This window comes from Rhinichthys klamathensis, unplaced genomic scaffold, assembly GCF_029890125.1.
Source record: "Rhinichthys klamathensis goyatoka isolate OS25496 unplaced genomic scaffold, OSU_Roscu_1.1 h1tg000305l_1, whole genome shotgun sequence".
In the NCBI taxonomy this organism is placed as follows: domain Eukaryota; kingdom Metazoa; phylum Chordata; class Actinopteri; order Cypriniformes; family Leuciscidae; genus Rhinichthys; species Rhinichthys klamathensis.
In genome coordinates, this window is record NW_026606824.1 from 1,398,067 (window position 1) to 1,424,696 (window position 26,630).

A 26,630-nucleotide genomic window follows, 5' to 3' on the forward strand; every position below is an offset into this window, starting at 1 on the left:
TATGCAGTAGCATGTTTGCGCACAGTTTAGAAACATATTTCTCTTTTATATGTACATGTATATCCTTTTAAAGGAATGATTTAAGCATAATGCTTCCCTTTTAACATATGTAGAAAATAGGCAACAGTTAATATCTAATATCAGCTGCCCATAAACACAAACCCCCACGAGATGCACTTAAAAAGAGTAAAAAGAATAATTGAAAATTCTGTTAAGTACTCACTCTCATGTTGTTCTAAACTATGATGTAGGTTTTCTGTTGAATATAGATATTTTTAACAATCGTTATTGTTTTGTTTTTTAAGAATTCATAATTACCATGTCCATTATGCTCCAAAAAAGATATCCTAAAATGAGTCCATGCCACTTTTACAAGTTATATGATATCTGTGTGAGAGAAACAGATTGAAATTTAAGCAGATTAAAAAAAAATCCTTTTGTGATGCACAAAAATAACAGCAAACCGGTTTCTGACAACATGAGTGCGAGTACATTTTCCTTTTTCTGTGAATTATTCCTTTAACGTAGCTGGATAAATCTAAAATTATAAAACGAACTAATTCATAAATGTCGCACAAAATTCTGTTGAATGTCGTTCTAACATCACTGAATGTTTAAGCAACATTTTAAGCAAATTCTCTAAAAGTCGCATCTTCCAGATGAAAACGCATTCAACCACTAGATGTCTAGACAAAGTGTGTTTGCTCTCAGGATGATCCGAAACTGCTGCCCATAAATTATTTCACTCAATTATTAATCAATGCCAATATTCTCTCAGTATTAATTTATTCATGTTTTTGAGAATTTTGTTTAGATTTGTTACATTTAATCTTTCATAGATTTGTTATAATACCAATCTATCTGAAGAAATATCAAGTTGGCACAGGCGAATGGGTCCTTAAGGCAACCTGCTGACAAAAACACTGTTAACTACACGGCACAAGCTGATTGGTTCATGTCACAACTACAGCCAATGAGCTTGCTGCTCAACATTTAAATAGTTGGTCAGTATTTGCTGTAGCAGTTTGCAGCTCGCTTTCAAAGTTCCTCTGAAACCCTCCGCCTTCCCCAGCTCCACCTGTATAGATCTGCTTGGTCTGTGTATGTATTGACAGTAGCGAGTCTTTGTACTTGCTCTGCAGCAGTGTTGCAGATCTATTCCGCCGAGACCAAATACATTAACATTATCATATCCATTGCCATGCTAAACTCTTCAGAGGATTGTCATGCATGTGTGGAGAGACCGTTTTCACACAGCGTTTCCAACTGATTTTCAAATGTTCTGTGAAATGTGCCAAACAATATTTAGATTTAACCCAGCAGTTTTCAAAACCGTTCTTGTCATCAAATGCAGTGCCTATATAATTATATAATTATGCAAACGGTTTTCACCTCATGCATTTCTTAAGATACCCAGATGCATTTTAACACAATGCATCACATGAAAGAATCCATAAGAATGTGAAGAAATCTATTAACACATATTTGATGCCTAAGGGAATAATCAAGTAATATTTCAAACCTTCAGATTCTATTGCCCTTAAAAACTTGTTCATTTTTATCTAACATTTTATTGATTAAATTCTGTTTGAATATGCCATTGTAACTAAAATGCTCCAGGTTTTCTGTTGTATTTATATATATACACTACCGTTCAAAAGTTTGGGGTCGGTACGATTTTAAATACTTTTAAAATAATTCTCTTCTGCTAACCATGGCTGCGCTTATTTGATTAAAAATACAACAAAAATCAGTTATAGTATTAAATATTATTCCAGTGTAAATCAGCTGTTTTCTGTGTGAATATATAGTAAAGTGTAATTTATTCCTGTGATCAAAGCTGAATTTTCAGCATCACCAGTGTCAGTGTCTTCAGTGTCAAATGATCCTTCACAAATCAGTATAATATGAGGATTTGATGCTCAAGAAACATTTATTATTATTATCAATGTTGAAACAGTTGTTGGTCTGTCAGTTGTACAGTTTTTTTTTTTTTTTTTATTCTTTGATGAATAGGGTTAGGGTTAGAATCTTTTGTAACATTATAAATGTCTTTACTGTCACTTTCGATCAAATTAATTATTCCTTGATAAATAAAAGTATTGATTTCTTTCCTCCAAAAAATAAAAATAAAATTCTCACTGACCCCAAACTTTTGAACGGTAGTGTATATATATAATTATGGAGAAAGATCTGGGATTTTTTATGTTTTGTATTGGCAAAACACTGGAAGAAAGATCATACCTTAAAAAAAAAAGCATTTTATATTTTGTTCTATCACTTGTTTGGGTTTTTAAATTCTTACACGGTGTAAATGACTGACTATGTTTGTAATAATAAGCTGTACTGTTACTGTATATTTTTACTGTTTAAAAGTGCTCAACTCAGATGTACTGATGTTTGCCTTTGAGTAGCATCCAATTTGTGCCACTATAATGATCATGTAGATGAAACTATAATGTGTTGTTTCATAGAACTATGCAAAGATAACTTTCAGTTGAGAAATCAACCGGTTTCATGGAAAAATGTTGTAAGAGTTTAGTGTAGGTAACATAGTCAGATCACTGTAAAGTGCCTTATATTACAAACCTGCAACTTAAAGCAATAGTTCACACCAAAAAAAAAAAAAAGAATATGTTATCATTTACACATCCTCATGTCATTCCAAACCTGTATGACTTGTAAACAAAAAGAGATGTTTAGTAGAGAGTTCACGCTGCTCTTTTCCACACAGTGAAAGTCAATGGGGACTGGGATTGTTACAGTAGTTTCCAAAAAGGACAGTTAATCCTAAATGTGTATTTAAGTGGCTTTGGAGCACAGACGGTAAAAAAAGATGGACGACGTGTCTCCACTTCCTCCCACTGCAGAAAAATGAAGCCAAAATATCCTAGAACTGTCCGTTGACATGTGCCGATTACGCCATTACACTTGGGCGTACGTCAGCATGATGAAAACTTCCTAAAATGACAGAAACCATCTTTGGAAAAAAATGTTTTAAGTGTAATTGTCTTACGTCCCATTCGATTTCATGGAGAGGGCGGGATTGGGACCAGGGGGCGATCGAAATGCTTTGGATTCACTTTTCTAGAGATGTGTGGAACACTTGGTTTGGAGCAACATGAGAGTAAGGAAAGGATTTTCATGATTTTCATTTTTGTGTGAACTATCCCTTTAAATGAACCATTCTCTTCTATTTATGTGATTTTAGACTTAGTCTTAAACTGTGGAACCCGGCGGTCTCTTAGTAGGGTTCATTTAAACTCGGGTTCGACTCGAGACTTGATCTGTTTTGTATTCTGGCTTAAACCTGTGGTGTCTTGAAGCACTACAAAACTTTCAAGAATAGTGTATAATATAAACTCCTTTGCCTACTAGACAAACTACTGAAAGTTGTCCTCTGAATGTAATGTTACACAGTGTTGACTACTAAAACGTTGCCAAATTCCAAGTGAAGTCTAAATATGCAGTGGAACTGTTACGTATCTCATTGTGGATTTATAGCAAAACTGGCTGTTGCAATTTTTTTCTGAGCAATAATTCAGACAATCAGGTAACAGGTAAAGCACAAGGCTCCTGTATGAATGCAGTGACGTCAATGAAAGGTGCCTTTAAAACAGGCTTCCATTGAACTTCAACCAAACATCTTTTAATAACAATTACAGATTGGTCTGTCTTTTATAAAAGTGTCTTGGCTATAGTTAAAGACGGTTTTTGTTTTGTTAATATACTTTTATATGATATTGTTTAAGCTTAACCAAACATTATTTAAGAAAGGACTTACAATAGCTTGAGATGTAGATTTTTGGTTGAATTTGTGAAACATTTATTTCTTATGAATTCAATACTGGAAGACGGCCCCACCTGTTGGGAAAGTCACCTTTCACTCAAACTGTTGTTTTGAAACGTGAAACTTCTACTGGGAAGCTTTATGAGGAAAGTAGCTGGTCACTTGTGTGACCGTTTCATTGTTGGAATGCAAGCTTGACAAGTGTATTGGGAATGAAAATGTTACAGACATTAAAATAAAACTGAGTGGTTTTCACAATTTCCGGAGTTTTTATTCATGATGCATCACAGATGTTTTCTTGGTTTAAGAATACAATCAGGCTTTTCCATTGTGTGATTGTGGTTTCATGGCAGTTTCACAGTGTTCATAGCACCATCTCTTGAATGCTCGACACACAATGCTGTCTTCTATGTCATTGAAGATTCCTGTAGGGTATAAAAAACTTTATATTAATTGTCTTTAACTAATACAATGATGCAATGCACTTATTGTGTACATGCATGTTTTTACATTGTACTTCTGTTTTAAAAAATACCTGCATATGTAATTTATTTTGCTATGATTACACAGTTGACCCTTCCCTTTACCTAACCCGCTCTTAAACATACCCATACCACCAAACCTGTCCTAACCCTTTTTTATATTTTTTTTATTTAGATTAAAACAATTTGTAACAAGTGGGGGCTCGTCCGGGATTTCAACCCGGAACCTCCCAGGCCTATTTTACCATGATTAGTTTTCTTCAACACCTAAAAGTGTTTGATGATGGTGGTAATGGAGCTAAAGTGTATTCAGCTGGTCATGCCATCTCAACATGGCAGCTAGGATGAGTAGAAAAAAAACGGCTAAGCCGAACATAAGACTTTCAATAATACACAAATCTTTTCATCATCTTCAGTCTACATTGAAGGTGTATTCAGAAGTTGTTTAGCTAGCGTTAGCATGATCTTTGTGTACGATACCACAGTGGTGTTATACACTGCACTGCCATCTATTGATGTGGATCAGCAGGATTATTTTATGTATAAATTACACTTATTGTAGTGAGTTTTAGAGAGTGGTTTATACAATAATTAATTATTTTGTTCAACAAAAAAAAAAGAAGAATCTTCGGTATCACTGCTCAGGATTTTATCTGTCATCTAATCTGTCCACCTTTTCCGTGTGAAACCGTACTGATTTTTACGCTGTATTTTTGTCTTTGTCACGTTGAACAGACATTTTCCATCCCCCATTTTCTGGGGACGGTCCCGTTTTTTTGTGTCCTGTCCTGGCTAAATGTCCCAGTTTTACCACACGCTCAAAACGAGCTTCCTTACCATTTAAATGACTAAAATGTATTTCTTGAATGTGTACAACTTTTTCACTTCAAACTACTGAATGCACCTTTAATGTTTGAGGGGCAAACATTGACATACTTGCTCTTCCCAGCGCTGTCGGCAGAGGCATTCTCAGAAGTCCACCGGAGTGCTTCAGTCGCTCAGTAAGAGACTTCTGTACTAGATCCAGAGTGCAATCTGAATGCCACACTGGAAGCTCTAGACTCTGCATACACACAATGATACGTCTTTTCTCCTCTTCTGTCAGAAAGCCCCTTTCATGAGCCACATAGACCATGAAGGCCATGTCAATGTTCACCGCTTCTCCATGCAAAAGCGCAGGAAGTACTTTCTGTATCAAAGAAACTCCAGTTAGATTAATTCTAGGCTGTGATACACAATGTGCAACTTTAGTTCAAGTCTTAATATGTAGAACCATTTCAAGCTCTGGACTGATGATATGGCCAAAGTCCACCAGCCTGTCCAGGTCATCCTCCCACAGGTTTGGGGCAAGTTCCTCCAGCATGGTTTCAATGGCCAGTCTAGTGGACACACTCGCTGCATCCATGTGCACATTTTCATTGATTCTCGGTTGGAACCTTGAGTTCAACAAACGTCTTCCCTCCTTCTGCAATAGTTCAAAGAGTCCTTTGTGTTTCATCAGCGCCATCTGTTGAGGATCACTAGTATTGGTGAAACAAGACCTCAATTAGACTTGCACAATAAAGTCAGAATAAACTACCATTCAAAAGTCTGGGTTAGAATTGTCAAAAAGTACCGACTTCGGTACCAAGTCGGTACTGAAATTTTCAAAATGTGACGATACAAGCATTTCCCTCTAGTATTTTGAGCGCTGTTGAATGGATTCTTGAACGCCTCTGATTGGCCATTGTGTTGACGCACTCAATACAGTATATATGTCTCTGATTGGCCACTGTGTTGGCCATCAGTTCAACATACAGTATATGTCTCTGATTGGCTATTGTGTTGAGCGCGTCAACACAATGGCCAATCACAGACATATATGTTGAGCGCGTCAACACAATGGCCAATCACAGACATATATGTTGAGCGCGTCAACACAATGGCCAATCACAGACATATATGTTGAGCGCATCACCACAATGGCCAATCACAGACATATATGTTGAGCGCGTCAACACAATGGCCAATCAGACATATATGTTGAGCGCATCACCACAATGGCCAATCACAGACATACACTCACCGGCCACTTTATTAGGTACACCTGTCCAACTGCTCGTTAACACTTAATTTCTAAGCAGCCAATCACATGGCGGCAACTCAGTGCATTTAGGCATGTAGACATGGTCAAGACAATCTCCTGCAGTTCAAACCGGGCATCAGTATGGGGAAAAAAGTTGATTTGAGTGACTTTGAACGTGGCATGATTGTTGGTGCCAGAAGGGCTGGTCTGAGTATTTCAGAAACTGCTAATCTACTGGGATTTTCACGCACAACCATCTCTAGGGTTTACAGAGAATGGTCCGAAAAAGAAAAAACATCCAGTGAGCGGCAGTTCTGTGGGCGGAAATGCCTTGTTGATGCCAGAGGTCAGAGGAGAATGGCCAGACTGATTCGAGCTGATAGAAGGGCAACAGTGACTGAAATAACCACTCGTTACAACCGAGGTATGCAGCAAAGCATTTGTTAAGCCACAACACGCACAACCTTGAGGCGGATGGGCTACAACAGCAGAAGACTCCACCGGGTACCACTCATCTCCACTACAAATAGGAAAAAGAGGCTACAATTTGCAAGAGCTCACCAAAATTGAACAGTTGAAGACTGGAAAAATGTTGCCTGGTCTGATGAGTCTCGATTTCTGTTGAGACATTCAGATGTTAGAGTCAGAATTTGGCGTAAACAGAATGAGAACATGGAACCATCATGCCTTGTTACCACTGTGCAGGCTGGTGGTGGTGGTGTAATGGTGTGGGGGATGTTTTCCTGGCACACTTTAGGCCCCTTAGTGCCAATTGGGCATCGTTTAAATGCCACGGCCTACCTGAGCATTGTTTCTGACCATGTCCATCCCTTTATGGCCACCATGTACCCATCCTCTGATGGCTACTTCCACCATGTCACAAAGCTCTAATCATTTCAAATTGGTTTCTTGAACATGACAATGAGTTCACTGTACTAAAATGGCCTCCACAGTCACCAGATCTCAACCCAATAGAGCATCTTTGGGATGTGGTGGAACGGGAGATTCGCATCATGGATGTGCAGCCGACAAATCTGCGGCAACTGTGTGATGCCATCATGTCAATATGGACCAAACTCCCTGAGGAATTCTTCCAGCACCTTGTTGAATCTATGCCACGAAGAATTGAGGCAGTTCTGAAGGCAAAAGGGGGTCCAACCCGTTACTAGCATGGGGTACCTAATAAAGTGGCCGGTGAGTGTATATGTTGAGCGCGTCAACACAATGGCCAATCACAGACATATATGTTGAGCGCATCACCACAATGGCCAATCACAGACATATATGTTGAGTGCGTCAACACAATGGCCAATCACAGACATATATGTTGAGCGCGTCAACACAATGGCCAATCACAGACATATATGTTGAGCGCATCACCACAATGGCCAATCACAGACATATATGTTGAGCGCGTCAACACAATGGCCAATCACAGACATATATGTTGAGCGCATCACCACAATGGCCAATCACAGACATATATGTTGAGCGCATCACCACAATGGCCAATCACAGACATATATGTTGAGCACATCACCACAATGGCCAATCACAGACATATATGTTGAGCGCATCATCACAATGGCCAATCACAGACATATATGTTGAGTGCGTCAACACAATGGCCAATCACAGACATATATGTTGAGCGCGTCAACACAATGGCCAATCACAGACATATATGTTGAGCGCATCACCACAATGGCCAATCACAGACATATATGTTGAATGCGTCAACACAATGGCCAATCACAGACATATATGTTGAGCGCATCAACACAATGGCCAATCACAGACATATATGTTGAGCGCATCACCACAATGGCCAATCACAGACATATATGTTGAGCACATCACCACAATGGCCAATCACAGACATATATGTTGAGCGCATCATCACAATGGCCAATCACAGACATATATGTTGAGTGCGTCAACACAATGGCCAATCACAGACATATATGTTGAGCACGTCAACACAATGGCCAATCACAGACATATATGTTGAGCGCATCACCACAATGGCCAATCACAGACATATATGTTGAGCACATCACCACAATGGCCAATCACAGACATATATGTTGAGCGCATCACCACAATGGCCAATCACAGACATATATGTTGAGTGCGTCAACACAATGGCCAATCACAGACATATATGTTGAGCGCGTCAACACAATGGCCAATCACAGACATATATGTTGAGCGCATCACCACAATGGCCAATCACAGACATATATGTTGAGCGCGTCAACACAATGGCCAATCACAGACATATATGTTGAGCGCATCACCACAATGGCCAATCACAGACATATGTGTTGAGCGCATCAACACAATGGCCAATCACAGACATATATGTTGAGCGCATCACCACAATGGCCAATCACAGACATATATGTTGAGCACATCACCACAATGGCCAATCACAGACATATATGTTGAGCGCATCACCACAATGGCCAATCACAGACATATATGTTGAGTGCGTCAACACAATGGCCAATCACAGACATATATGTTGAGCACGTCAACACAATGGCCAATCACAGACATATATGTTGAGCGCATCACCACAATGGCCAATCACAGACATATATGTTGAGCACATCACCACAATGGCCAATCACAGACATATATGTTGAGCGCATCACCACAATGGCCAATCACAGACATATATGTTGTGCGCATCAGCGCAATGGCCAATCACAGACATAAATGTTGAGCACATCACCACAATGGCCAATCACAGACATATATGTTGAGCGCATCACCACAATGGCCAATCAGACATATATGTTGAGCGCATCACCACAATGGCCAATCAGAGGTGTTTAAGAATCCGTTCAACAGCGCTCAAAATGCTAGAAGGAAATGCTGGTATCATCACATTTTTAAAATACCGAAGTCTTTTTGACAACTCTAGTCTGGGTCGATAAGATTTTTAAATGTTTTTGACAGACTCATTTTCATGTTAAAATACATTATAAATACATTCATTTACAAATGTGTACCTTCAACATCTCAGCCATTCCATTAGAAACATGGCGGCGTGGAAGAGTGCAGAGGAAAGTCCTGTCCAGGAACGTTGCCACGGGGGGTATGTAGGACCCTAGTTTATTTTTACAGTTGGCAAAATTGACCCCCGTCTTTGCCCCTACACTGGCATCAATGTAAGCCAACAGAGTTGTAGGGACACGAATATACGGAGTGCGTCTGCGATACAGAGATGCGGCAAGACCCGCGATATCCAGACACACGCCGCCACCAATAGCGATAATGGGCTCCGTACGGCGGTCAATTCCAAATTTATGGACCTCCTCTAAGATACTGGTCACGAGTGCCATAGACTTGTTCTCCTCAGTTGTGGGCAAGTGAAGGATCTTGTACGTCACCCCTCTCGCTTCGAAATACGCTGCAACCTGAGAGCCGTAAAGATCATGAACAGTCTCGTCAATCACAATGAATCGCTTCATTACTTTGCTGTTGTTCTTGAGGGCTTGAATCTCCGTAGGGTCGGAGATATGGCCGAACATTAAGGTGTCATTGCTTGCATCCAGAAGCCTCTCACTCTGAAGGACTCGATAGGTGAAGACGATAGGACTGACCACTGTCCATGTGACTCCATCTTCTGTGGAAGACTCATAACTGTGGGGACAAGTTCTCCATCATGTATTCAGTATTTCAGTATGAGCTGTGTTAGCAGTATAAGTGCATATGCCGTGTGAAATAAAAACCCATTTCAGGATACTTGTTAGAAAGTAATTGTTTTGGAAATAATAGCCTAGACTTAAAACAATACTTGTGAAATGTATTGTTTACAGACATTTAATTGCATGTCAGTTACAGTTAAATGAGAATGGATTATAGTTTAAAATTATGCTTTTAGCTTTAGAGGGCTTTTTAAACCTACTTAAGTAGGACTTTTGAAGGACTGGTTCAAGTTACTGCTGAATGTACTGACAAGCATTTATGGTAAACTAAAATAAACTTTATTGTAATTTCTATTGAAACTTGTGTTTTTAGTGTGGGTTATTTGTAATTAAAAATTTTAATGAATACATTTCAACGTATATTAACTTGTAATAATATTGAATAACAGTACAGTTAAAAATATAAACAAATATGTGCTTTAATATGTTAAACAACATATTAAAATAACTGAACTTTAAAGCATGACAAAATAATATTAAAACGTTGATTTTGAATGCACTTAAAAAATTATAATTTGACATTATTAGAAATAAGAAACCATCATGAAAGTGTGCTCTCTTTAAGTACACTTAAGAAGGCTTTTATTTCATTAATATTATATTACATGCAAGTTCAGTTTTTTAAATATATATATATATATATTTATATCTTTAAGATATGAAGTAGCTATACTACAAGTACAATTGAGTGCACTTATTTTTCACAAGGGATTGATTGTTGTATACTATGGTAACACCATGTTTTTTGCTCATATCGTTTACTACTTTTTGTTGCACCATTGGACATGGTAATACCATGTTATTTGAACATTTACCTCTGTTTCAAAGAGTTTGTTTTGTACATATGTACTATGGTAAAACCATGCTTTTGGACATAGTACCATGTGATTCTTTGAAATACCTTGCAATACCATGTAAATATGGCATGTGAATATGGTAATCATGGCCTATATTAAAGCACAATGGTACCAGCACCACTTTTGTAAGATACAAAATATGTATTAGAGAACTGTTGAAAAAAAGACTACAGACGGTTACAGATGGTAACACACACACACACACACACACACACACACACACACACTCTCTCTCTCTCTCACACACACACACTGTAAACTTGACCTCATACTTTCCAACTGTAAGGTCAGTTCTTAAAATAGAAAAGCATTCAAACATGAAGTAAACAACTCACTAAAGACTTTAACGTTAACTGATTAAAGACATCATTCTAAACCTCACTGAGAAATAAGGGATGAAACATGTTTCTTATTCAAATGCATCAATCAGATGATTATATTGCAGTAGGTCCAGGCTGAGACAGTAAGCACCAGAGTGGTAATTCATCGGTACACTCACATCTTGGCGTCTGACGCCCGTCCCTCGGCACACTTGCAGTCTTCAGTCTGTCTGCTCCACGTGGAGTCCACATGCACCAATCTGAATCCAGCCACATCATCACAGACACTGTCACTGATTTTTGAAGCATAAGACATGTTGAAGGTGAAAAGTGAAAGTTGGTCTCTTGCCGACTCGTACCAAGTGTATAACAGTAACTAAAGCCAGTGCTGAGGTGACGGAGAGGGTGGAACTGTAGGCAAACTATAAATAGATTTACATTAAAGGATCTGTATGGAGGGTGACATTGCGGCAGCACTGTCGCCTCACAGCAAGAGGGTCATTGGTTTGAGTCCCGGCTGAGACAGGAGGCCTTTTCTGTCTGAAGTTTTGTATGTTCTCAAAATTGTACAAAAAATTAAATAACAATCAGAAAATGCTGTTACAGAATACTATTTCTGTACAAAGTATTGGTACCTGCAACAAGTAGTGCATAGAGTAGTGGCCCGAAGTGATGTCCGGAGGGGATATTTGTTTTTTATGAGCCGACAAATTCGATCAAATCATCATATATGTATAAATACATTAACTAGCTGAGCCACAGCCATTGAATATGAATATGAATGCCAACAGATAGATTTTGTATCACTGATGTAATTGGCACACATTACAGACCACAAAGAGTTTTTTATTTAAAAAAGTGTTTTATTCATGCAGGATAATTAGTTCCATTTGACAGACTTTAATGGTTTCCAGTTCACTGACTACACAGGCCGAGACTGCTGGGGCAGTAGCATGTGAGGTTTATGAAGTGCTGCCCATATTGCCCTCCAGAGGGCATCAACGTTGACTTTTTCACATTTTTCATAAGTGCTGCAAGGATCACATTTTGAGGGCCAAACCTGTAAATTAGTATCACCCTGGTTACCCCGAGAAAAAAAAAAAAACAATAGTATTTTTTTCATTGGATTTTAGATTATTGCAGAAAATAAAATCTGTGACAGCAAAAGTTTATGATTCTTACCCATTTTTTCCAAGATAATCTTCAGAACTACAGAAAATTATTTAAATTTTGAAGCCTAAATCCAACCGAACGAAGTAAAGAGCTAAAAGTAGGATATAAACGGACTACACCACTCTTATACCTTTATAGATTAGTGTTGAAATGAGTTTACCTGTTGATGATGCCTAATGTTCCTGACAACATCTGTAGTCCTATTTAAATGACCAGCTAAAACCAGCTGAACACCAGCTTGGCCAGGCTTGAAGACCAGCTAAAACCAGCTGAACACCAGCTTGGCCAGGCTTGAAGAGCATCTTAATCAGTTAAAACCAGAAAAACACCAGCTTGGCCAGACTGGGAGACCATCTTTATCAGATAAAACCAGCTGAACACCAGCTTGGCCAGGCTTGAAGAGCATCTTAATCAGTTAAAACCAGAAAAACACCAACTTGGCCAGACTGGGAGACCATCTTAATCAGATAAAACCAGCTGAACACCAGCTTGATAAGGCTGGGTTGTTACCCACACCCACCATTTTTCATGCTTTACACATGCGTCAAACTTTTCATGTGTGTGGGTGTGTGTTTTTGTTTGTTTGTTTTTTGTAGTATTGTTTTAGTTTTGTTTATGGATGTGAAAATGATCCTACTTTAGTGAAACTTTTGCTTTTATTAAATTGTCATAACTTTGGTCATAAATGAAATGTACTTGGCCAGGGAAAAGTCGCAAATACATTCCCCGTATTCCGTCAGAATGAAATGACGATCTGTTCCTGAAAATGCTGTAACATGCTTTATTCTGGGCATGCTGGCCTAAAACAAAGGGTGACTCATTTTACCCTGGTTTACCAATGGCGTCACAAAACGTCCTTTGTGAGAACGAATAACTCAGAGAACAATGGAGAATCTCTTGTCCTGAATGTATTAGCGGTAGCACACCTCAGATATCTCCATCGCCAGCTCGATTAACTCACTGGCCTCTTGACAGGAGTTCATGAAATTACAGTCAAACTCGATGTTACAGCCGCACCAGTCTTTCCCCTTGGACTGCTCATCCGAGGTGCTGTAATACTTGTAGGAGGGGAAGCAGCGGATGAACGCCCGCTCACACACGTCAGGCATCATGGTGAAGATGTCACAGAAGCGGCAGTAGAGGCAAGCCAGCAGGATGGTGGCGCAGTCATCTGGATAAAAGAAAATGAACTAATTAACCCTGACACAAAATAATAGTTTGAAATTTTTCGTTTATTTCTCCGAAGCTGCTTTGGCTCTGTATTGTATAAAGTGCTATATAAATAAATGTGACCACTTGACGTGTCCAAAATGCACGATGACATCATAGTATCCCAGGCGGCAGTGGCTCAGTGGTTCATGTGGGTTGTCTACAAACCGGAAGGTTGGTGGTTCAATCCTCGGTTCCACCTGACCAAGTGTCGAGGTGTCCATGAGCAAGACACCTAACCCCGGCTGCTCCCGACGAGCTGGATGGCGCCTTGCATGGCTGCCGTCGCCCGTCGGTGTATGAATGAGTGTGTGAATGGGTGAATGTGAGGCAAATGTAAAGCGCTTTGGTGGCCATTGGGTCTGTGAAAGCGCTATATAAATGCAGTCCATTTACCATTTACAGCAACATAGTGTCGGCCCGGAATGTGCCGGATGTGGCCCGGATCTGGGCCGACACTATGTCATTAACGGTTGCATGAATATTTGTAAAATGTCACTTATATTCTCTAGCATATTCGTTTTCAGTACGCTGGTATTTGTGCACATCACTCAGTTATCATTACCTGAACACTTCTTCTTGCATGCATTATTTATTTTTTAGACATCCATACATCAAGTTAAGTGCTGGCTGCCATAAACTAAAACTAAGATGCTCTAATTACACTGAAACCGGCACGGAAATCTGCCATTTCGGGATGTTAGATGGAAGCTGAAATGAGAGAAGCCCAAAACACACATTTCAGCCTTTCATCAGCACATAATTCCTCAGAATTATGATTATGGCACGTGTGGCCATGCTAGCCACTTTGCACAGAATCAGACTAATGCCACATTGCAAAACCTTACAGACAGGAGCTCTCTCTAGGTAATTACATTAAGGGCTGTGTGAGCAGAAATGGAGAAATAAGTGGTCTCCCACAGACATTAATGTAACAGTATACATTCCCCAGGGGAGTTTGTGAAACAGAGCGACCCGAGTAGAGTTTCACTACATAGGATGAGCATACAATAGTGAGAGAATAATGTTTTAATATATCTCGTAGAACAGGTTTATGGTCATGTATCTTGCATAAGGCTCTGTCGCTGAGGGAGTGTTTTAGCATCCGGGTGTTGGTGTAAGTGCTCATAAAAGTGCACTCCGCTCTGCATGAGAGCTGCAAGCGCATCAGATTAACATGTTTACAAGTGTGTATGGGACTGAGTGATACTTATACGGGTGTTGAAACTACCGGATTTACAGTAAAGTACTGTAACGGCAACCAAAACTGACTATAGCCATGTCGTTTCTGAAGAACAATGTTTCTGAAGCAAACTAATAATAGACCAATGTTTCAGGCTTTATATAATATGTAAAGCCATTTTTTTAACAGTAAAACATCAATTCAACATTATTTTAAAGAAACACTTTACATTTACAAAAACATTTATTCGATCAAAAATAATGTAATTTTCTGAAATATTATTATTTGTGTATACCTAAAATATTTCTATTTTATGTTAAAATGTAATTTATTCCTGTGATTAAAGCTGATTTTCAGCGTCATTACTCCAGTCTTCAGTGTCACATGGTCCTTCACAAATCAGTCTGATATGATGATTTGATGCATTTTTTATTATTATACTTATTTATTATAGTCTTGTAATAATGTCATGTGTCTTTGCATTTCTAAACATTTCTAAACAGTAATTACAGTAAGAATATTCACTCACCTGCCACTTTATTAGCTACACCTGTTCAGCTGCTCGTTAACACACATTTCTAATCAGCCAATCACATGGCAGCAACTCAGTGCATTTAGGCATGTAGACATGATCAAGACGATCTGCTGAAGTTCAAACTGAGCATCCGAATGAGGAATAAAGATGCTTTAAGTGACTTTGAACGTCTGGTTGTTGGTGCCAGACGGGCTGGTCTGAGTATTTCAGAAACTGCTGATCTACTGGGATTTTCACACTCAAACATCTCTAGAGTTTACAGAGAATGGTCTGAAAAGGAGAAAATATTTGTGTGAATTTGGCATGAAAGCATGGGTCCATCCTGCCTTGTATCAGTCAGTGGTTCAGGCTGCTGGTGCTGTAATGGTGTGTGGGATTTTATCTTGGCACACTTTGAGCCTCTTAGTACTGATTGAGCATCGATTAAACACCACAGTCTACCTGAGGATTGTTGCTGACCATGTCCATCCCTTTGTGACCACAGTGTATCATCTTCTGATGGATAGTTCCAGCAGGATAACACACACATGTCACAAAGCTCAAATCATCTCAAACTGGTGTTTTGATCATGACAGTGAGTTCACTAAACTCAAACGGCCTCCACAGTCATCCATCAGAGCAGCTTCGGGATGTGGAGGAACGGGAGATTCACATCATGCATGTTCAGTCGGCGAAATCTCTGAGGAATGTTTCCAGCAGCTTGTTGAATCTCTGCCACGAACAAACATGCAGTTCAGAAGGCAGAAGAGTACCTAATAAAGTGGCCGGTGTGGTTTATTTATTGATATTTATAATAAACCTACAATAAATGTGCTGAAATTATAATTGGCCATTTGTAAAACTTAATAGAAGTAACTACTATTCATTGAAATCTTTAAAACGATTACATTTCAATTTGACCAATTTTATATTATCAATTTGCAAATATTTTATTACATTTTCCTGATTAAGTCATTTTTTTAAATCTATTTATCTTCAATTAGACATTTCGTTTAATTGATTTTAGTTAGTTCATTGATTTACAGTAAGAATTTCTCGAATTACTATTAAGTGGCACACATGGTCCTCCGAAAAGCTGTCTGGATCATAGGGGTGTAACGGTACACAGAAGTCACGGTTCCATATTGCATAAATTAAAATGGCTGATTTGTCACTCTACTTGATAGATTGACCAATGCTGCGCGGAAAGATGCAATGGCTGTTTTTAAACTCATTGGTTTGATTACCGTGATGTGCGTAGCCGAAGCTGTCATTGTCTTAGTTTGCGCGTGAGAGATTAACATGCGGTGACAGTGGAGGATGCACAAAGTTCAATATTACGCTTTTTCAAGAAATCACAGAAAGTTGAGCGAGAACTTCCACGACACGCATCGACACAATGCCAAATGATTTTGTCTCATTATAACATTGGAAACAACTTAAAATACTCCATCATTTATGGTCATACAGATATGAGTAAGACAACATTCGAAACTGTAAAGGGTCTTGTTTTTATGTGCGTACTCACAATAAAAACAGAACATTGCGCTTTTGTCCTGCTTTCCTTTCCGTGAAGTTTGTGGAGCGCGTCACAAATATGAATCTAAACTCGGCGTATCGGCTACTAGCAAGCTCTTGAGTGCATCTGAACTCTTGCTTTGGGTCAGTGCGTAGATCGTCTCTTCTTCTGCTGCTCTTTTTCGGGTTGTGGCGGTTAGCGAACAGCGTTGCATTACCGTGAGCGCCCCCTTCTGGACTGGAGTGTGTATCGCCTGTGACTGGATTCATCGTCTGACTGAACGCACCGAATCGTGAAGTCCGTACCGTGACGGTTCAGCACAAATAAATGTACCGTTACACCCCTACTAGATCATTTTCACAACTAAAGCACAAGTCTTACACAGGCATAGGCTACATCAGCATTAGGAAGAGTACAGTTAAAAGTTAAAGCGTCCAGGACAACTTCTACATACTGGACACGCAAATAAACAAGTAAACAGAGAAGTTTTGACACTGTACCTGCAGTGTCAGGCTGATAGGACTCAAAGGAGGTGAAGGTGCTGCTCTCGGCGCTGGGCTTCCCACGCGTGCAGAGCGAAGCGCTGGATCCGACCCACTCGCTGTCCCCTGAGGACACCATGGACACGGGCTCCTCTTCATGGTCCACATCTGCCTCTGAGATGGTGCTCAACCTCCTCACCCCGCTAACCACAGCTTCACTCATCCTGCATCCAGAAACCAGAACCGATATTACAGCAGATTTAGCAAAGGCACATGCGGAAGCAAGACATGCAGTGCATTCGGGAGGAATAAGAGCTTACTCTACCTTCAGTGTTTCCAGCCCTGCCTCCTCCTGATACGAGTCTATTATCCCTGAGAAGAAAATGAGCTACACACTTCAGTCTGATCTGAGCTTAACACGTGCCAGATTCAACCAATAGTTTGGCTGTACTATCTTCAACTATCAACAAAACAAGATGTTTTCCCTGTATGCAGAAGAATCTGCAGGGGACACATTGCAATAGGAGCAAAATTGCGACTGAGTGTGAGAATGAAGATGTGAATGGATTATCTTTGCAATAACCTGTACTGAATAAATTATTAAACGCCATCCACACGCACCGAGTCTCTGGATAGTTTCCAGCGTGGCTGCCGTTCCATTAGTGTTGTGATACTCTTAGAAACATTTTTTGAAAGTCTCGGTCTCCACCGCATTTTGTACTTGGTCTCGTCTCTGTCTCAGACTAAGAGGACTCAGGATTTTATCTCAAGACCACAAATGCAAGGACATCACTAAATTGCTGGTTCATGGTCTGATTTATTTGTTAACATCATTAATGTAAAACTTACTGCTTAAAATGCAATCAATAATTTATCATTTATTTCTAATGTGATTTCTTTAGTTACCAGGTTCGTCTCAAAAAAGTCAAATGGCCAAAATTCATACAATTGTCCACAAATTCAAGATATGATTGCAAAAAAAGTACATGTTTATATTATGACATTTCATTAAGCAATATCACAAGAGAGCTTTTTTCTCTCGCATATGAGCACGATTGCAAATCTGTGATATTTATGTTATACAAACGTTCAATACACATGAAGTTAATAAAGCAACTTACATTTTTGACAATTTTTTCAACAAAAATACTTCCAAACAAATCCATAGCAGGACTGTTGTGCATTTCCGAGCAATTAACACACTTCTGTGTTTCCCTATTAAAGGGATAGTTCACTTTGAAATTAATTTTTGCTATGTTTTAGCTTACCTCAAGGGCATCCAAGATGTAGGTGTCTTTGTTTCCACAGTAGTTTACATTTTGATATTTTTAGGTCAAACCGTTCTTGTCTGTCAGTCATATAATGCAGGTCTATGGTCACCACCTCAAAGAGCATGCACAGAGAAGTCCAAATTAAACATGATTTAATGACTCGTAAATGTAAGTACACATTGATGGCCTAAGACACGAAACGAGCGGTTTGTGTGAGAAAACGAACAGTTTTATATCGTTTTTACCTCTTGTAACCACAGCCACGTCCAAGTGATCTGAGGGCGCCGGCGCTTTGGTCTTTTCCGGAAAGCGCCGGAAGTGATCTCTCGGAAGTGAAACGTCACTCATTGTTTACACAGAACAGAGATTGTAGGTAAGACAATAGACAGTATAAGAAGTGGACAGAGCCATCTCATTGGAACTCAGTTGAGACAGTTGAAGCCCATTTTTAGCGATTTTTGAGCACTTCCGTTCCTGACGCGCAGACTCAAACCGACTCAAACTAAGCTTGATGACGTGAGCAATCTGTCTGACAGACGTTAATCTTCTAGTAGCTGTGCGTGAAAATTGCCAACGTTAATCTTGCAGAGACGGGGAACTTGAGCAAAGAGTTCTTTGGCGTGAGTGAGCAGGAGTAAGTACTCCGTTGCTTTTATGGACTCATTATCTATGGGCTTCTCCCTTGACGGGACGTCCCCCCGATCGCCTGCGAGCTTCTCCTCCTGTCTGTACGGTCATTTCTGTACAGCGCGACAGAGAGTCGAGTGGTTATGACGCAATCGTTAGCCTATTTTTTACAAAAACTGTTTCTACGGGGCCATAATGTAACATAGAAGGTAATGGAGCCCTTTATACATTGTCGTGTTTCTTTAGAAATAAATAATGGACAAATGGAGTCTTTAAACGCCTCAGATGTAAAGTTATTCGCTGTCAAAGTGACGCCAAAATGAATGGGAGTCAATGGAAATGCTAACGCAAGTGAAGTTCTGCTACAACATGGCGGCACCCGGCCGGCTTCAACTTCCGGTCGATGTATTACCCCCTTGGGTAAGACGGCTAATTTAAATGGTACTAATTTGCGCTTATCCGGGATGTCACCTACATCATGGATGCCCTTGAGGGCTAAAACATACCAAAAATTAATTTCAAAGTGAACAATCCCTTTAAATGAATCAGCTGCTTCAAATCGTTGAATAATGATTCCATGAATCACTCTATTGTTTTGTCGCCACCTACTGGCGGTTTCAGTTTCATATTAAAAAGTAAGCCTATCGTTTGATTTTTCCATCACATTTCTATATTCAAAATGTTATTTTTAAAACATTAATCGCAACATTATTTATGCAGGTGTAATTGTACTTCTGTGCCACCTCTGCAACACTTAAATGAATTGTATAGTTCGTGGTGTGATGGTAACTGGACTTGTCTTGGTCTCGGTTTAGATGGTCTTGACTACTCTAGGTTTCATGAAGTTGATTTAATGATCATTTCTGTTGCTGCATTATTTCAGGGATGGTTCTTTCGTTTTTTGTCGACTTTTATATAACTTAGAAGCATTAAAACTGAAGTCAACCGTTTGCGAAGTTTTGTCCAACTGAAGTGAAACTGGCCCAACTTAATGTGTGTGTTCAAAATCTGGCATGTGAAAATATGAGGGGGGAAAAATGGCTTCATACAACAATAAAAAACAATGACAAAAAAAAAATAAAAAAACTATTTTTCTTCCCAAATGCTATTCAGAACAAACTTTTTATTATCAGCTTATTTTCTCATTTTATACAAAGGAAAATACAATCAAATCTCAAGGCGCATTGAGGATGTTTTATATAAAAAAATAGAAATAATTCAGCCAAATGTGCAACTTCAAGTAAGAAACAAACACCCTTAAAACATCTAAACAAGCAGTAATCTGAGTCTTATGATCGTCAATGATTCATAAATATAAGCATTTTCAGAATTCGTTGATAAAAACTTGGTGAAACCCCAAATGCATGAGTAAGAGCAAAACATTCAGCATAATAACTTTTTTTTAATATATATTTTGATTTATAATCACTATTAAACATCTAATTTCCATAATCTCAGTTTTCATGGCTTCACAGAAGCAAAGTGACACACTTAATAATTTTGTAACAGTCACCTCATCTTCAGTATCACAGCAGTCAGAACGAAACCTCTGAAGAACACAAATCAAATCCTTTGAGAACATGCGCTTTTGCTGTATCTATGACATGTTCTGATTCTTTGAGAGCGATTCAAGTTAATTTACACGGTTCGACAACCGTCAGAGAAATGACTTCAGCAGTAAACACGTGAAATCTTTGGCATAACTGCATAAGACATAATCAAAGCAAAGTATAACATTTTTTACAGAACAAAAAGTACTTTAAAGTGCACCTCAGCATTGACAATCCCTTCAATAATTAAATCTCCCTTTTTAGCAATCACTGCAAAATGATAGAACACCCCTCATAGATCATTGATTTATGCTATAGCAGGTGAGAAGTTCTTGAATTGACCTTGAGCAGAGAGCTTAAGTTTCATACTGAGGGATTCATTCCAGCAATATCTTTCATCATACTGTAGCTGCTCTGTTCAGTATCAGTAAAGCACAGAATTTGGAGTCGAATGGATGAAACCGCGCTGCCATTGAGATCCTAGTTGTTTCATCTGAGCAGTTTCCCATCCTCAGGGAAGTGAGGTTTGGACCACATCATCCCCGAGGGCTGGTGGTTAGTGGAGTTGGCGCCGCAGTCGATGTAGCGGTAAGACTCCAGTGTGTTCTGGGCCGTCCGCACCATGTAGGAGGTCTTCACAGAGGTCCTGGAGTGTGTAAGAGAAGCCGTCAGGTACATCTCATGAAGAATCTCGAGGAAAACCCTTCATATCCTCAAGACTAAGACTTTGGCCACCCCTAAAAAACTTCTGGCCACCCCATGTTCCTTGTTAATGGATAACAGAGCACTATTTTAAAGTGTACGCATATGATCAAACATGGACTTAAATCAAATTTCGAACATTCCTTTCAGGATTTCCTTCTCGAACTCGAACACTTTACTCGTGTATGCGAGCTTTAATCGTACTGCAGTGATCGCTTTGAGCTGGAAATAGTAACCTTGTATATGTTTCACCATATTTTTCCCTTGTAAAACAGATTCATTTTGTAGCTTTGGCCTTACTAGGTCAACCCAAAGCATTTCTTTCTCTGTGGCTCCAAATAGGTAATCGGACTGTTTTCAATTGATAGGTGAATGAAAGTAAAAAAAAAATAGGCTACTAGCTAACTTTATTTTTGTGCTCATGACGAGAGTTTTCATTATCAGATTGTTTGTTTTAGTGGTTTATTATTACTTGGAAAAAAATGGTCCATACTTTTCTTAAGAGCCCAAGTCCCAAGGTCTTCTATGTGGCATAAACATTGGTGTTTAAATGTAAATAAATAAATAAAACATCTGATCTTACCTTTTTATATTCATATCCAGTTTAGAGAAATATTACCTTTTTTTTTTTGGTAAATATTGGTAAAAATCACTGTTTTGGCTCAAGATTCAATGACTATTTTGAGTGTTTAGGTTTTCTTTTTCTTTCACAAAGTACTACAGCTACGCTGAAGGAAACTGTTCCAAAAAGTATTGTCCGGACCTTCGCTGGGAAGGAAATATAGAGACCGGACCTCTTGGAATTTTAATTGAACCCCATTAAAAGTTTCCTGGAGGCGCCACTGCACCTCCAACGTTCAACATAGGAAAACAGCAAAAGAAAAAATGTAGTGCTGAGAAACTTACTGCATGAACACCACAATGTTGTGGACCTTGATGCTTGCCATGGTGCAAAAGGCACTGAGAAAACACACACAGAGTTGAGAAACAGAAGAGCAGAAACACGTGTCCATCCTAAAGGCCCATTCACATCAAGTACGATAACTATAAATATAGAAAAACTGTTCTAAATGTAAAAGAATAGCAGAGTCCACTCACTCACACCACAACTATAGGCTCAGCTGATGAACGATACAAACACTGAGAGCCAATCAGAATCCATCCTGCTTTGAAGAGCTCGAGCATTTAAAGCGCCAGGCGGCAAAACTGCAGCGTATGCTTACAATAAACACGATGTTATCATGCGCTGGTGCAGATGCTAATATAATTATCTTTATAGCAGTTATTCTCGGTGTGAACAGGCCTTAAGAGAACTGATATGATACTCACTAAACATAAGAGAGGCTTCCTCCAATCTCCACACTGACAGTGAAGTTGACCTGCATTTACAAACATGTTACACAACAGCACCACTACTACACAACACTCAACAACCTGTGTCACTTCTTCCACCATCTACACTAAAGTTCAGGAGTTAAAGACTGTTATAACGTTACAAAAGATTTATATCCTAAATAAACGTTCTGTTCCGTGAAGAATCCAGAAATAAATGTATCACGGTTTCCACAAATATATTAAGCAGAACAACAATCTTTTTAACATTGATATGAATCAATCAGAAATGTTTCTTGATCTTTAAATCATCATATCAGAATGATTTCTGAAGGAGGATCATGTGACACTGGAGTAAGACTGGAGTAATGATGCTGAAAAACATTTTACAATATGTTTAAATAGAAAACAGTTTAATATTTCACAATATTAGGCACACCTTAAGAACTTCTCCCATAGTGTATGATTGCACAAAAATATATATGTTTGTATTGAACATTTATGGAGCAACAGATTTTGTGAGAAAATAAATCATAAAATGTGTTAATTTTGTTTAAAAATCGTATACATGCATGAGGTGGAGAGGGGGGCCTTTAGTCCCACACACGGGGTAAAACAAATCCAGCACGGGGCAGAAGGCACACATTCTGGATACAAATACTTTGCTAAAATAATGTTTTTAATAATGTCTAAGTTAATCCTTGTTCAAAACAACCACTTTCGCACAGTTTGTACTATTTTCTGTTTATTTTGATGAATAAAAGAATGAATTTTTGTTCAATACATACTGTCATTAAAATATGTTCATATAAAAAATATATATATAAAAAATAAGTACAAGTATTTTGTGAAAAAGTGAAGATTCTGAAAGCATTAACAGAGATCCAATAAAAATGTAATATAGATTTACAGTAGTAACATTAAATTATATGATATGATTACTATCATATTTTTAAATATGATGGTTTCATTATTAATGGGAATTATCTGTAAGGTGGACACGCAGCTTGATGTATGATATTTCCCATCTGAATCTAACCATGTCATGTCAACAAATGGAAAAGTCAGATATTTATTATCATGTTAATTATTGTGTCTTCCGTTTACCCCAAAATACAAACACTGTTGCTTTAATTACCTTGAACAAAACTGAAAATCATTAAGACGACCTTTGTCTCAAAATATATTCAGTAATTTTAGCGATTCTAATTTGCTACATAAATCTACAACATTTGAAAAATCATCAAATATTAGATTCAATTAGTGCAGAATCAACTTTAAGCCGCTCCTGCGATCACGTCAAGGATCAGACAAAAATCCACTTGAAAAGCAGATGTCTTGGAAAGTGGAGGAATTTAACTGTATTCTTGATCAAATAAATTTAATCTTGGATATCTAACCATTATGGCCATTATGAAATGAAGCCGACTCATCATACCTGTCTCTGGCTGAGCGGCTGAATGTGGATGACATTGTCCAGCGGTCGAGAACCAATGACAGTCTTCATGTAGAGCACCTGACAGCTCACACTGTCCACCCACACCGTGAAGAAATTAGAGTTGGTGAAGTTCAGGGAGCTCTGTTCAAAGAATCAATCAATATTACACACGGTACAGACAGTATTCACAACAGACCAGTGCCAAGTTTCTTTAAATCAGTTTTCTAATTCGAAGCATTGGAGATGCATTGTGTGAACACGCATTTTATCCAGTATATTACAAGAGTATTGATTCTGAACGATTGTAAATACAATTTATTCCCATTGTAAACCTCATCTAAGGACGTTAAATCACCGTCATGTTGATGAGCACTTTGCTGTTGTTACGGTCAAAGTGGACCGTCACCGAGCGAATGCCGTCGTCAACGACCAGCACGGGACGTGGAAACAGGAAGAACGCCACCAGAACGGACGCCAGCAGACACAAAACCACTGACAGCACCACATACGACTTCCTGACGGGAGAACAACTGCACAATCAGCAATCCGTTTCAGGCTGTTAAAGGGATAGTTCACCCCCAAATGAACATTCGTTTACAAACCATCCCTGATGTGTATGACTGACTTTCGATTTTTATCGAAAAATCTGTATTTTAGATTTTTAAGGAAATAAGTCCATATAACATCAACCGGCATTCAATGGCATATGGACTAACGATCCATATTTTCCTAAAAATCTTCAATTGCGTTTATCTGAAGAAAAAAGTCATATACATCAGGGATGGCTTGAGGGTAATAAATGATGAGATCATTTCTATCCATTTAAAACATCCTTTAAAATAAGCATTCTGTTTATTAAGATACATCCTACGTTGTGGCTCATACAGGCAAATATCAAGTATGAGCATCAAGGCAGTTTCCACAGAGAATGTGCTGTGTGTGGTAACTCACGTCCACCGTGGCTGTAACCTTTGATCGCTGTAGGGGATCAGAGCAACTAACTCATTCAGCTGACCTGAAAGAAAAGCCTCGATTCGATCAGACGGTCAGATAACATGAAGAATCCTACCAAAGTTCACACGGTCATCTCGAAAACTCATGACCTCGATCAATAACCCTATTATGGAAAATACAAGCTCAAATGTAAAATGTGCAGCATTACAGTAATGAGAACTTTTGGGAACAAAGTGTTCAATTGTCCTGTGTGGCTCTAATATAGGGATCATTCCTCCTGGTTTTCAAGCTGAAATATGACCTGGACATGTTGTTTTCGCGAGAATCTTCCTTTAACACTTGTATTTTGATGTCCATACCTGATGGGATGCGTCCGGACCCCTGGCAGGTGGGGCAGGTGATGCTGTCTCGGCCTGTGAACTCCACATAGGGGAACTGGGCGATGTCCTCCTGTCTGTCCAGCCCGTCCAGAGAGTCATCCCCACCCATCAGATCCCCCTTGTGGCCCTCGGCCCTGCTGTGACCCGGGACAGGCAGGAGCGAGCGGCCGTACCGGCACACAGATGCACCCATGAGAAGAAGCCCACACGAGCTCCAGCCTGATACAACAGACTACACATATGATCAGCAGTCAGTATACACACACAAACATATACATTTTATACATTTACGTACAATCAAATCTCAAGGCAATGTACACATACACTACACACACACACACAAATATATATTTGTGTGTGTGTGTGTAGTGTATGTGTACATTGCCTTGAGATTTGATTGTGTGTGTGTGTGTGTGTATATATATATATATATACACACACACACACACACACACACACACACACACACACACCAGTTTGTCTGTTTAAACCCAGTCTATTATATATCCAGCTGACTGTTTACACAACTGTACACGTTAACAAACTACCAGCATGTATTAGGATACTGTAACGTTAGTTAAAATAAGTTTACGTTTGGAAACTTACATTTTGATTAAATTACTTTGTGGTGATTCCGAGGTCAACTTTATGCGAGTGAAAAGGCCTAGCTTACCGTTGAAGTGTACAGACGCACAGATGTCAGTGTTTTCACTCCTCTCGGAGTGATTCCGCTGTTTGTGTTTGTGCTCTCCCTCTCTGCTCTGCAGTCACTGAGATCTCGAGACTCCTGCCATCTGCTGCTCTGGAGATCAACTGCTGCAAATAACAAATCATTTACTCAGCGGGGCATTTTCGCAAAAATAAGCTGAGTAGCGTCGCTAAAGGTAGCAAAGCTAATTTAACTACATTAGCGTAACTGACTTCAATCTGCTGTGTGAAAGAGTCTGAAACATTTGAGTTGCCTTCATGTTGTTAGGATTTATTTGTTTGTTTGTTTTTTTAAATATGTATTTTTATTTTATTCACAATTAAAAGCAGGGTAGGTGATTTATTCCAGATGTTT

At 39.0% G+C, this 26,630-nt stretch overlaps 3 protein-coding genes across 4 annotated transcripts; all 3 read right to left on the minus strand.

Annotated features, from left to right (window-relative positions):
- Positions 1-4,036: 4,036 nt before the first annotated feature.
- Positions 4,037-11,594, minus strand: LOC130104219 (2-epi-5-epi-valiolone synthase). The gene is made up of 5 exons (XM_056270698.1): positions 11,413-11,594; positions 9,358-9,991; positions 5,546-5,779; positions 5,209-5,461; positions 4,037-4,215 (listed from the first exon to the last, which is right to left on the minus strand). Exons 1-5 carry the CDS (start codon positions 11,547-11,549, stop codon positions 4,106-4,108), a joined length of 1,368 nt encoding a protein of 455 aa, XP_056126673.1. The 5' UTR covers positions 11,550-11,594; the 3' UTR covers positions 4,037-4,105.
- Positions 11,595-12,828: 1,234 nt separating this feature from the next.
- LOC130104220 (myoD family inhibitor domain-containing protein 2-like) lies at positions 12,829-17,536 on the minus strand. The gene is made up of 2 exons (XM_056270699.1): positions 17,332-17,536; positions 12,829-13,577 (listed from the first exon to the last, which is right to left on the minus strand). The coding sequence occupies exons 1-2, from the start codon at positions 17,534-17,536 to the stop codon at positions 13,318-13,320; spliced, it is 465 nt and encodes a 154-aa protein (XP_056126674.1). The 3' UTR covers positions 12,829-13,317.
- A 2,778-nt stretch (positions 17,537-20,314) lies between these two features.
- Positions 20,315-26,479, minus strand: tmem106c (transmembrane protein 106C). Of its 2 annotated transcripts, none has more exons than XM_056270685.1 (8): positions 26,241-26,479; positions 25,547-25,786; positions 25,185-25,248; positions 24,589-24,748; positions 24,234-24,374; positions 22,793-22,842; positions 22,370-22,423; positions 20,315-21,407 (listed from the first exon to the last, which is right to left on the minus strand). In XM_056270685.1, the coding sequence occupies exons 2-8, from the start codon at positions 25,758-25,760 to the stop codon at positions 21,251-21,253; spliced, it is 840 nt and encodes a 279-aa protein (XP_056126660.1). In that variant the 5' UTR covers positions 25,761-25,786; positions 26,241-26,479; the 3' UTR covers positions 20,315-21,250. The 2 variants fall into 2 exon arrangements, with proteins under 2 accessions (XP_056126660.1, XP_056126659.1); XM_056270684.1 differs by having other exon boundaries at positions 25,547-25,799.
- Positions 26,480-26,630: the final 151 nt, after the last annotated feature.